Below are 13,096 nucleotides of genomic sequence, written 5' to 3' on the forward strand. Positions count from 1 at the left end.
TTATGCAAAATATTAATGATTTTTAATTCTTGCAAGATGATACACAATGTAACAACATACAACCCTAAACTCTCAATGTGAGGATACAATAGTAACAGGAACATTATTAATCTATTTCAAGGATGCAATAACAAATAAAAAACATGCAATTTGTCAGTGTTCTTTTTTGAGTTCTTTCTAGAATCTAGATCTAGTGCACTCTCATATTTTTCTGTAAAAAAAGTAACTTGTCTACATGATCACTATGCAAACATGACCTCTGAGCAGACACAATGTCCCCTGCAGAAGAGAAAACCCTCTCACTGGCCACTGATGTGGCAGGGACACATAGATATTTTTTGGCCAACTTTGACAAAATGGGATATTTCAGCTCATTTGCTTCCCACCACAACAATGGATTAGAGTTCAAAGGCATGGTTTCTTCAACTTTGTAATTAGCCAACTCTGACTCAACTAACTGAAACACTGACTTCCCAGGATGAACTTTAGTTATAAAAACATCTCCAAAAAGATCATCCAAGGCAGATTTCCTTTTCTTTTCTGGTGGGGGATCACTTGTGAGGACAACAGTTGTGTCTCCACTGGAATTTGAATGTTCACCCTCCAGAGTTGGTAGACTTGGCAAATTGGGCAGCTGTGGCTGTCCCTGCGCACTAGGCTGGTCTGCTTCAGTCTTCACCTATGAACAGAAAAACACTCTATTATCATTTAATATGTTTGTAACTCAACTCAGTACCGTCAGTACAAGCAGTAAATGTTGGCTGTTAAAAATTTCCAATTTTTACGAACCTGAACTGAATTTTGTTGTTGCTCATTCAGTGAGACTGCTTTCAAGGTAAGTGCAGTGTAGACATCTAGTTTCTCGGTTTCATCAAGATATGGCATGGATCTAAACCTTGGATCTAAACAGGAACTCTCCTTCAGAAACTGCAATGTGTCAAGGTCTGTATATCTAGAATATGAGAACAATTTGTAAACTACATTTTGCAACTCAAATAGCACTGCAGCATGTTTATTTGCGACAGAAAGCTCTAACAAAAACCTTTATTGGGAAGACTCTTTATAATTTGGATATAATAATTATTATTTAATCTGTAGACATACTAGACAAACAGTTGTTTCCAAACCTAGCATCCAAATCCTTTGCTATAGCTGTTTTTACTTCTTTAACAAGCATAATGTCATCATCTGAAACTTTCAACTGCTGAATCAGCATCTCCTTCAGAGGGTGAATCATGGATACTGTAGGCGTCTTCTCATCACAAAGGATAGTAGTAATGGTCTTGATTGGTCCCAGTACATTGATGACACTCTCTGCTGCAGAGATATCATTTTCTGACAGGAAATGAACATCTTTGGCATTTTTCTTGACATCCTTTGTCAAGAGGACAGCTTCAATTGCTGCCTGTTGCTCTAAAAACCGCTGCACCATGTCATATGAGGAGTTCCACCTAGTTGGTACATCATTTATCAACTTGTGTTGTGGCAATTCCAATAAAGCTTGTTTTGATTTCAAAACTGCCATAGCTGTTGTGCTCCTATGGAAAAAGCTTGCTATGCGCCTTATCCTTCCAAGAAGCCTGTCCATTTGAGATACCTTAAGTCCTTTTTGGGTTGCCAGATTGATTGTATGGGCCACACATCCAACATGTGGTGAAAGTTCAGCTTGCTTTGCAGCATTCACTATATTGCTGGCATTGTCAGATGTCAGAGATGGATTCTGTTCATATCTTTGTAAATTCCACTCAGATATAGCTGAAGTCAGTATATTTGATAAGTTTTCCGATGTATGTGACACATCCATTCTTCTTGTTTGCAAAACATAGTTTTTAATGTTCCATTCTTGGATGAAATGTGCGGTAACTGTTATGTAGCTTTCGGTTGATCTAGATGTCCATCCATCACTTGTTAAAGCCACGAACTCGGCACTTTTAAGGTCTGATTCGACTTCTGCTTTGACTTCTTCGTAAAGTTTAGGTATCACCTTCTCAGAAAAATGAACTCTGCTTGGTAAGTCATACCTTGGCTCCAGAACGTTGATCATGTGTTGAAACCCTTTATTTTCCACAACTGAATAGGGCCTCATGTCCTTTGCAATGAAAACTCCAATAGACTTCGTTATTGCCGTTGCTCTGTTGCCCGACCGCGGCAACTTATTCTTCATAACATCCTGAATTTTTGACTGTCCTGTTCCAGTATTGTTTTTGGTACCCGGTGAAGTTTTTGCCGTCTTTGACTGCAACACTTCTGACTTTTCATCAATACTGTGTTGACTTTTTAAGTGAGCGCTCATGCTTGAAGTCGAACCGGCACAATACTTGAAAGTTGCGAAGCAAATTTTGCAGATAGTTTTAGACTTGTCTGTTGTTCCGTCTTTAGTCGGAAAACCATAATATTTCCACACTGCGGATCGAAAAGAAGCAGGCGGATTCACAATCGCTTGGCCATTCGTCGCCGTGTTGTCCGCCATGTTTGTGAGCACGCACATGGTTTGCCTTATTTGGAAATTCTCAGGGGGTGGTAGAGGGGCAACATTTTTACCCCGGGATTTTTACCAAGCAACATGGCGCAAGAACTGCAAATTAGCGTCTTTGATCGATTGTCAATGAAAAACGAACATCTTATTGAGATCTGGATTCTAAGTTTACAATATAATGACTCACTGAGGGCACTTTTGGAAAGGTATGCAAAAAATCGAACCAAAATCGAAACGTGGAATCAAATAATCGTGAATCGAACCGAACGGTCATAATCGCGATTAATCGAGAATTCGATTAATCGTTACACCCCTAATCTTTACGTATCAATTCTCTTATAGTAACATTCTGCACCTCACTGATTTAGTGAAGCAGCAATTTATCAAAGATTACTAGACATCTGTATTGTCTATGTAACTTTGAAATGGAAATAATACTGTTTTGCAATGTATGAATTTTATGCTGCCATCTTGTCTTCCTGTCTAAAATTGTAGATTACACATGTAACCATCTCAAGAATTGGGGCATTCCCACACTTTATTCATCTTTTAATGGGCTTTAATACTGTTTCACTCTAAGCTGTTTTTGAAAGCAATCATCCCTTTGTCAGCAGAAACACCCTGGTGGAGCCAATCTTCTTCAGGAAAGGCTTTCACAATAGCATCCAGAGTAAAGGGTTAGTTCAGGAGTTGTTCATTCTGCTGTTAATCTTTGTCTTCTTCTGAGGTACTGAGGTGTGATCGAGCCACCCTCTTCTTTGGTTAAACAAATTTTGTTTGAAAACATACAAAGTTCTTCTACAACTGCTGCACTTCCTGCTTAGGAAGCTGAATCTTGTCATCTTTATGGAGCTTCTACTATTTGTTGGAGACCTAGACGCTTTCCACCAAAATTTCGAATCTTCTTTGCTGTCATCAACTTTTGTTTTCTGTGGATTTGAATCTTTCCCCACTGGCATGGTGTTTCAACATGTAGGAAGCGATTGAGAGTGTAGAAGTGTATTTATTTTAATCACCAAATAAGGTAATGCCCAAATACGGCAAGTAGCACATGGCGTGTCACACAACATCGTAACATCTCCCTTTCTTTGTCAAACAAAGCTGAACATGGCCACAAACTAAATTTCAAAAAATAAATAATAGAAATGCAAAACGAACTTAACCCGACACAACGAGGAAACGAAGTAAAAAAAATTCAAAAGGTTCACTGAAACTAATGTCTCTGTACAGTCCTAAGCCTAAGTTGCACTTTAAGATCCAAAGACCTAAGTTGAGTAGTCACTTAGCCTAGCGGGAGGTTTTATTATTCTGGTCCTTGTTCTCTTGACTGCTGGTGATATTGGCTTGGGTCCAGGGACCATCGCTGGCGGTGAGCTGTGCTTTGAAGGCTGACTTGTGCTGAGATCAACTATCTTAGATGAGGGAGTCGGCGCAGCTGGTTTCTCAGCTGGTTTTAGGAAAGCACGGTTTCGACGGACCAGGTGGTTGTTAGCCTCCGTCTTCACTACATAGGACCTGTCGGAGAGTTTCTCAACACAGGTGCCTCTCTTCCATACGTCGTTCTTGTAGTATTGTCGTCACGTACTTGGATTGTTGGTATGTAGGAGAACCACAGAAAGAAACAATAGGTCACATTGGGAAGCCAGGTTTGTGTAGTTTCAGCAAACCGTAGAGTTTTGGTTGTTGTGGTACTGAGCACCTTAGTCGATAGTACTGTTGGGTGTCGGTGGCGTTCGTCTTCTGAGTGTCAGTAGTTTGCTGTTGAGTTTACATTGAAGTGCAGGAGTCGGGTCACGTTTGAGTTCCTTGTAGGCTTGCTTTTTGTTGACTAGTGCGTCCATTTTGTTGTGATAGTCAGTTTTGTCCATGACAACAGTAACTCGTCCTTTGTTGACTGGTAGAATGACTATGTTCTCGTCATTTCTAAGCCATTTCAGTGCATGTCGTTTCTCTTTAGTCAGGTTGCTATCATGTAGTGATGCTGATTGTGCAGTGGAGGCAATTCTGCTTCTGATGCTATCCTTGGTTGGCTCAGATAGCTGTTGTTGCAGAGACAGAGCCGCCTCAACACTAGATACAATACCCCCTCTCAGTATACATTTAGGTGTTACTGAGTGTTTTAGTCCGTATGATTGTACGTGAGTTTCAGTCTTGTCTAGGGGACGAGAATATATGTTACTTACCCAGTTGTCGTCTGATTTACTTCATTTTTGTTCTTTGTCGTGTAGCAGTCATGTCAGTTTCTGTTGATGTCCAGTATGGGCGTGTTCAATTGTCTTGTAGGCTCGTTTGTCGGCAATTGTCTTAACAGTGTCAAGTAAGTGAGTTGCTATCAGTTGTTTCAGTTTGTCATGTAGTTGTTGTAGTTCGTTTCTGTAGCATTTGAGTCTTCTGTGATGATCATTTATTTGTGCTTTGACCAGTCGTCTGCAGGTGGCTGTGACGATCTGGATGGCCTCCTGTATGTTCAATGGGGACTTAAGTTTAAGCCCGGCCAGAACAAGGCCGGCCGTTCCGGCCAGGCTTAAACTTAAGTCCCCTTTGAATACACAACGCGTTCAATGTGTATTCAACAGAGACTTAAGTTTAAGACCGGCCGGAACAAGGCCGGCTGTTCTGGACAGGCTTAAACTTAAGTCCCTGTTGAACACGCAACGTGTTCAATGTGTATTCAACAAGGACTTAAGTTTAAGCCCGGCCAGAACAAGGCCGGCCGTTCCGGCCAGGCTTACACTTTGAGTCCCTGTTGAACACACAGGAAGGAGGCCATCCAGATTGTCAAAGCCACCTACAGACAACTGGGCAAAGTGCAGATAAATTATTGTCACAGAAAACTCAAATGCTTCAGACACAAACTTCGAGAACTTCACGAGAAACTGAAACAACTGGTACCAACTGACTTACTTGACGCTGTTATGATAATTGCCGACAAACCAGCCAACAAGACATCTGAACATGCCCACCATACTGGACCTCAACAGAAACTGACATGACTGCTACACGACAAAGAACAGAAATGAAGTAAACCAGAGGGTAACTGGGTAAGTAACATCTCTTCCCGTCCCTTAGACAAGACTGAAACTCGAGTACTGTCATACAGACTAAAACACTCAGTAACACCTTAAAATGTGTACTTACCGAGGGTATTGTATCTAGTGTTGAGGCGGCTCTGTCTCTGCAACAACAGCTATCTGAGCCAACCAAGGATAGCATCAGAAGCAGAATTGCCTCCACTGCACAATCAGCATCACTACATGATAGCAACTTGACTAAAGAGAAACGACATGCACTGTAATGGCTTAGAAACGACGAGAACATAGTCATTCTACCAGTCAACAAAGGACGAGTTACTGTTGTCATGGACAAAACTGACTATCACAACAAAATGGACGCACTAGTCAACAAAAAGCAAGCCTACAAGGAACTCAAACGTGACCTGACTCCTGCACTTCAATGCAAACTCAACAGCAAACTACTAACACTTGAGAAGGCGAACACCACTGACACCCAACAATACTATTGACTAAGGTGCTCACTACCACAACAACCAAAACTCTAAGGTTTGCCGAAACTACAGAAACCTGGTTTCCCAATGTGACCTATTGTTTCTTTCTGTGTTTCTCCTACATACCAACAATCCAAGTACCTGATGACAATACTACAACCACTGACCAACAAATCCAGACAAAAACTACAATCCACTGAGGACTTCATTAACATTACCAAGATTGTACAGATACCTGGAAACTACAAACTAGTGTCATTTGATGTGGAATCACTGTTTAAAAGTATTCCACTTCAATTGGCGCTACAATGCACTGAGACTGCAATCAGACGATCTACTAATCCACTACCGCTACCGACAGACAACATTATGGACTTAATGAACCTTTGCCTGGCGACAACTTACCTTCAGTACAACGGTAAACACTACAAACAGTTACACAGCACAGCCATAGGGTTTCAAGTTTCTGTTGTTGAAACAGAAATTGTGATGCAGAACATCGAGGAACATGCCCTTTCGACTTGCCCACAAACGATAATGCTTTGCTTACGCTACATTGACGACACCTTCGCTGCCGTACAACACGACGAAATCGATGCATTCCACCACCACCTTAACGGACAAAACACTGACATACAGTTTACCAGAGAAGTTGAAGAAAACGGCTAACTTCCTTTTCTAGACTGTCTGGTAAGGTGTGAAGACAACTCACTACAGACAACAGTTTACACACCGACAGATTACTAGACAAGTCATCCTACAACCCTACATCACACAAAGCCACAACTATCAGAACTCTAACATGACGTACACAACTACTATGCAACACTACAGACAGCTTGTCTGACAAGAACAAATACCTTTACCATGTTTTTTCAAAGAACAACTACAATGACCGCTTCAATCGACAAAACACTCACCAACCCACTACTACTACCGAAACAAACGACACAAACACTCCTATGACTACAGCAACTATGTAATACATAAAAGGCATGTCTGAGAACATCTCACACATCTTTCAACCCTTCAATATCGGCATCCCCCACAAACCCATCACCACACTACGTCAGTTACTAACCAATGTTAAAGACAAGGATGAACCGAGGAACAGACAGGGTGCGGTTTATAAGATCAATTGCTCCAACTGCCAAGCCTCCTACATTGGAGAGACTTGCAGAGACCTTGGAACAAGACGGACCGAACACAGATGGGCGACAAGGAAAGGTGATGTGAACAATCACATAGCTGAAAATATTTGAGTGACGAGCCACAATATGGACTGGGACTCTGCGCAATGCTTTACCTATGGCACTAACTACTATCAACGACTCTAGAGAGCTGGTTTATTAACTTAGAACAGACTCCCCTAAACAGGTGTCAACTACTACTGGCTCCATACAAATGACTCATTCACGACGTTACCATTACAAATGAACCGCACAGAAAGACCTGACTTTACTGACAGATCGAAACAGACCAATCAGGACTGACTTACGCCACTTGAGTCTTACAGCCAATAACATCACGGCCATAGTGACCAATCATTTTATGTGAACTGGGCTAAGAACATTCTACTGAGAACAACTATTCACTTGACTCTGGTGATGACTTCTGCACAGGTTGTTGAAACATCAGTCACCACCACTGACAGCAGTCTTTCTCAGGACTACACTCACCAGATGATATCACATTAGACTTTCAGATGATGGTTTAGTTGCTTATTTGAGAGCCTGAGTTTTGGAAAAAGTCTGTGCAGTTTACTGGTCGCATTTCTTGAAGCGAACCATTGTTCACCTCACTCTTTGTGGTTATTGAAGTCAGCAAATCAGCGGTCAACTTACTTCACTAATTTTGCTAATGACTTCAGCAAGATTATAGAACGCTAGGTCGTTGATTGTTGCCATGAGTTATTAAAAAGACTCGGAAAGAATTAAACAATAAAATCCCACTAAGATTGGAAAGGAAGATTGTAGGAGACACAAAATAGGCAAATACTTGAGTTATCAAATGTGTGTTTTAAATGACTCCATTGTTTATATGCCTCTCTACTATTTGGGTCAGTTTGAAGACATTCTGGACATAGCACTTGATCTTTCTCGTAGTTGTAATAATTTTTATATAGACAAGGTTGACCTTTCAAGCTGCAGCTGGTTTTATTAAGTAATCTCTTACTAATGCATAATGGAAAAAACATGGTGGGCGAGCACACTAAGTCAGCAATACAAAATAATGCAGCCCAATACAATACAATACCAAACGTATAGTTTATTTAATGTAGAACTATGCGGCTATTTGGTTCAGTTTAAAACACTGCACCAGCTACCTCACAGGCTTGCCACAATCAAAAATAGATGAATGGATGAGTAGATAAATAAATAATATGAAAGAAATGAAATGTTTATCAGACAATAGCAATGAAGCTATTTATAGCAGAAGTAAAACTGTTTTCAATAGAAATGTAATTATTTACAATTAAAAAAAAGTCATCTGTGAATAAAACCTTTGACATGAAAAGAGCAATTTATTGATACTGAGCAGTCTTAAGTAGTGATTCGTTTTCTTAATCTCTTCTGAAAGTTGGATGATGCTCAAATTACATCAGAAAGCCTGCGTGCCTGGTAATGTCAGGTCTTAAGTGTGAACCTACTTTGGCAGTGTCAAAATGTCCTTTTCTCCCAAGGCATATGTTTTATCTCTTGGTGGTATCCACATACTCAGACTTTGTGGATTTGTGTCATGATTTACCACATAATTAACTGAGAAGAAAGTGCTGCCTTTGTAATAATATCTGCAAATGGTTAGACTTTCTAGTCTTCTCGGATAGGGACAATAAATGGAGGTCCCGTCTCCTGCAGGGTTGGGGTAGGAGACATCAATTTCCCACACACGAGATTACTGTGTGATGGATGTCCTCCCCGGGGTGGGATGGGTGGGTAAAAAAGGGGTTAGGTGTCAATTGGAACGAAAGTTCTGTTCCTCTCTCCTGCCATTCCTGTGGCTTTGCTTTCAATTCGAGTAGAAATGTAAGATTCGTCTCTTAGGAAATTGCAAGGTAGTTCTGTTGATGTAAAAAAGGTGTCAGAAAATATGGTGGTGTTTTTCTGTGAAAGGCTGACAAAGATCTTGGACAAAAGGGTATCCAAGTCCATGCTCTGTGAAGGTGCCATCTTGTCTTCTTTCCTTTCTTGTTACATGCATAACCATTTGAAGAATTGGAGTATTCCCACACTTTCATTCATCTTTTAATGGACTTATGGAATATACTGTTTCACGCTAAGCTGTCCTTTGAACTGCCTCCCGGTTAGCTCAATTGGTAGAGCGCCGGACTGTTGTGCGCGAGGTCGTGAGTTCAGATCCGGCCGGACCAACACTCAGGGTCTTTACTTAACTGAGAAGAAAGTGCTGCTTTTGTAATAATATCTGCAAATGGTTAGACTTTCTAGTCTTCTCGGATAGGGACAATAAATGGAGGTCCCGTCTCCTGCAGGGTTGGGGTAGGAGACGTTAATTTCCCACACACGAGATTACTGTGTGATGGATGTCCTCCCCAGCGTGGGATGGGTGGGTAAAAAAGGGGTTAGGTGTCAATTGGAACGAAAGTTCTGTTCCTCTCTCCTGCCATTCCTGTGGTGAATGAATTAAGCTTAAACTTAAACTTTGAAAGCAATCATTGCTTCGTCAACAGGAAGATCCTGGTGGAGCCAATATTGTTGAGGAAAAGCTTTCACAGTAGCATCCAGAAAAGGTCAAAGCTTGAACAATTTGTCGTGACTCACTTGACCTCGTGGCGAGTCTTGCATTTGTTGATGTGAAGATATTGAGTCAGTTTGTCAAACCTGAGATTGGCACTGTTAGGAGGTAAAGGGTTCAGGAGTTGTTCATTCTGCCATTAACCTTCATCTCTTCTTTTGAGGTACTGAGGTGTGATTGAGCCACCCTCTTCTTTGGTTTAACAAATTTAACAAATTATTTAAAAACATACAAAGTTCTTTTTACAGCTGCTGCACCCCCTCCTTAAGAAGTTGAATTTCTTTAACTTTATTGAACTTTAATTGTTTGTAAGAGACCTAGATGCTTCTACCAAAAATTTAGAATTTTCTTTGCTTTCATCAACTTCTGAAGTAGAACGAGTCAAGGAGGTTTAACGTTGATGCATATCATCCTCTTCTGACACATGGAAATCAAACTGAAAGTCACACACAGTGACACTAGCCACTGTAATAATAACAATAACAATGATTATAACACTTTATTGAATTCTCCTATTCAGGCTGTTCAGAATTTAATTACAATGTAAGAAATGATTTCAAAAGAATGAAAATGATAGTATTGTTATAAAGTATATGAGAATTATCTTAAAGACTATTAGTGCTGCTTAAAATATTCCTTAAAACGAGTTTAGAACTGAGAAAAGAGTCAATACATCTAACGCTCTCGAGCAGATTGTTCCACAATGTACTTGCTCAATACAAGAAACAGGCTTTGATACTTCTTTACGAGTGATACGGGTCCTCAAAGCTTTTCACCTGGAGTTTCGCTTAATTCTTGCTATCATGGATTTCGTTTTGAAGGTGTTCTTTTCCAGCACTATGAAGTTTTGCCTTGACTTGAACTTGGGCTAAACGGTATCTTTCCCAGTCTCAGTCTTCAACCATTACTGTTGGGGACAGAATGTTCTCTTCAGTGTGGGTAAGCTGCTTGCTCAAAGGAGAGAGCTCTTGCTGCCTCTCCTCAGTACTTCTTTTGGTTTTTTGTTGATGACAATAGTGTTTTCATATTTAGCTCTCACTGTTTTTCTGCTGCAATTTTTTTTTAGGGGCCTAGTATCTTTTACCTGCGAATAAGAAGGGTTTCCTCACAGTAGACAGACACACATGTGTTCAGGGTGAAAAAGCGGTGAACAAAGCTTTAACTTTTTTAACTTCACTTCCAAATAAGTTACTTTGTTCATGAGGGCAATCGTCAGCACACTGTCAGAAGCCTAAACTTGTTTGTGTGTAACCTTCAAATAGAAGAGAAAAATAGCCACATTTTGTAATCAAAAGTGAAATCAAGGAAATATTGGAATAAAAAGAAAAGAACAGAATGAATAGATATTATTTTTATTTAATACTTTTCTTAAAATATCATTTCCAGATAACTTCAAACAGTTTAAGCTGTTTTTAGGGGATAGAAATATGGCTTTTTGCATCAAGTGAAATACAAGTATTGAGCTGAATTTAACTACAATTGGAAGGCAAGAAATGCATTAAATAAAAGATACCAAACATTAGTTCAACATATGGTTTTCTTTCTTTTGTTAGTTCAAACATGGAAAAGCACCGGGTGTCATATTGATGTTACACACAGAATGTATAAAACAACAACGGTTTAATTCCTTTTAGTCTTGAATGTACATTTTACAGAAAACTCCCCGTGACTACGAGGTCCCTGCTTAAGAATGTAAAATCACTGTCCTAGTGCTCATGCGCGGTGTGCTAAATTTAATACAGAAAACTGACGTCATGACATCTCCCTCTTTGAGCTCTCAACGGACTTAACATACATACATAGTTTATTTGGTAACGCAGGTTACAGAATACACAAGACTGAAGTCCTGATGTGGACCTGCCTATCTACTATAGGCACATATTAGAACTATCTTGAAAACTTGTATACAGAAAACTAACTTGAGGTTCAATCAGTCCATATAAAGCACAATCAAGGAACAAAGTCTCTAAGTCGTGCTGGCTTCCGCACAACACGTCCACTGGATGTTCATAGGCTCTTTTCACCCGGGAGCCATTTTGGAATGAAAGCGAGGCTAATAACGCATGAAATCCAAGATGGCAGATAACCGGCCGAACGGGCCTGTCTATTCTGTAAGTTCACTAGTAGTTTCTAGCTGGACTTCTTCACTAGAGCGGCTTGCTGAAATTGTCATGAAAGATGTGGATGATTTTTTAAATGTAGAAAAAGCCCCTAAAAGTGGTCGCGTAAAAGGATACAAGTTCTTCGTGGAAGGATTTATCCACGAAATTCAAGGTTTGAGAAGCTCTTAGTTTTGTTTACAGCATGCTGGGCTTAAAAACTGTTCCAGTTATTCCTTCAAAGACCTCTCTGCCTTAGGAGTGGCACAAACCTAGAACAGCTGGGGTAGCACCAGAATGTTCACAAGAAATTCAGCTGAGGAAGCCAGAGTTAGAATTAAACAGGGGGAAAAAGCGCTCTTTTGATGGGGTTAAGAGCAGCCTGTACAACCCAATAGCCTCAGACTTCCCTCCAAAGAAATTCATAGCTAATTTTCAGTACCAAATTATGTGCAATTTTCCAGAGACCCAGTTTGCAAGCCTTTTTCCTTTTGATGCTTCATATATTGAAACACTCGGTCCCGCTCGGGAATCGCAAAACGCCTTTTGCACCGGAGATTATAACACGACGGCCCTGACGATTGAAGCATTTTATGCAAGCGATGGGCCGGGTCATTAGCAATCGAGTGGAAGGTCTTTTTACATAAGCTAGCGATGTAGTCATTGTTAGACATAATATTTGAAAGCTCTTAGGCCTCAGAGACCCAGTTTGCAAGCCTTTTTCCTTTTGATGCTTCATATATTGAAAGAAAGTTTAGTTTAACCATCTTTCAGAATACTTCATTCACTGACATACCACGCACTCAGCCATCATTTCCAAGAATACGCATAACCTTCTACTTCCCGCTAATCAGGACAAAAGAAACATTTATTCAATTAATAATCAATAATAATAATCATTCAAAATCATTGAAGTTTAAATAAAATGTACTGAACAAGATGAATATTCATATCTACGTTGTTGGTTTCCCAGTCCCCCCGTTTAAATCGGTATTATCTATCACAACCAGATATGATGAACACTGTTTCATTTCATCATAAATCATTATGCTAGGGGTATCACTCGCTGACCAAACGAGCTCATTGTTGCTGGGATCTAAAAAAAAATAACGCAACATCTGGTCAATACTAGTTTAAGTAAAACAAGTAACCGCACAACTGACAATGACCACCATAAACAATATTACAATATTAACAAAGAAAAAGAAACATCAACGTGTATAACGCAACACGTTAAAATTTTTTTTTTTTTTTTTATCTACT

At 40.0% G+C, this 13,096-nt stretch overlaps 1 protein-coding gene and 1 pseudogene across 1 annotated transcript; one reads left to right on the forward strand and one right to left on the reverse strand.

The window, feature by feature from the left end:
- Positions 1-2,806, reverse strand: LOC111326056 (E3 SUMO-protein ligase ZBED1-like). The gene is made up of 3 exons (XM_022929986.2): positions 1,128-2,806; positions 790-952; positions 1-679 (listed from the first exon to the last, which is right to left on the reverse strand). Exons 1-3 carry the CDS (start codon positions 2,486-2,488, stop codon positions 191-193), a joined length of 2,013 nt encoding a protein of 670 aa, XP_022785721.2. The 5' UTR covers positions 2,489-2,806; the 3' UTR covers positions 1-190.
- A 3,256-nt stretch (positions 2,807-6,062) lies between these two features.
- The window catches only part of LOC148742153 (uncharacterized), a 7,334-nt pseudogene continuing 300 nt past the window's right edge, over positions 6,063-13,096 (forward strand).

This window comes from Stylophora pistillata, chromosome 1 (assembly GCF_964205215.1).
Source record: "Stylophora pistillata chromosome 1, jaStyPist1.2, whole genome shotgun sequence".
Lineage (NCBI taxonomy): Eukaryota > Metazoa > Cnidaria > Anthozoa > Scleractinia > Pocilloporidae > Stylophora > Stylophora pistillata.

Bases quoted from the DNA above. Each gene is read 5' to 3' on its own strand.
- LOC111326056 (XM_022929986.2), bottom strand. From the start codon at position 2,488: ATGTGCGTGCTCACAAACATGGCGGACAACACGGCGACGAATGGCCAA. The intron at 953-1,127 runs GTTTGGAAACAA...CTCATATTCTAG, and splicing joins GCAAAGGATTTGGATGCTAG to ATATACAGACCTTGACACAT. The intron at 680-789 runs GTTCGTAAAAAT...TTCTGTTCATAG, and splicing joins AACAACAAAATTCAGTTCAG to GTGAAGACTGAAGCAGACCA.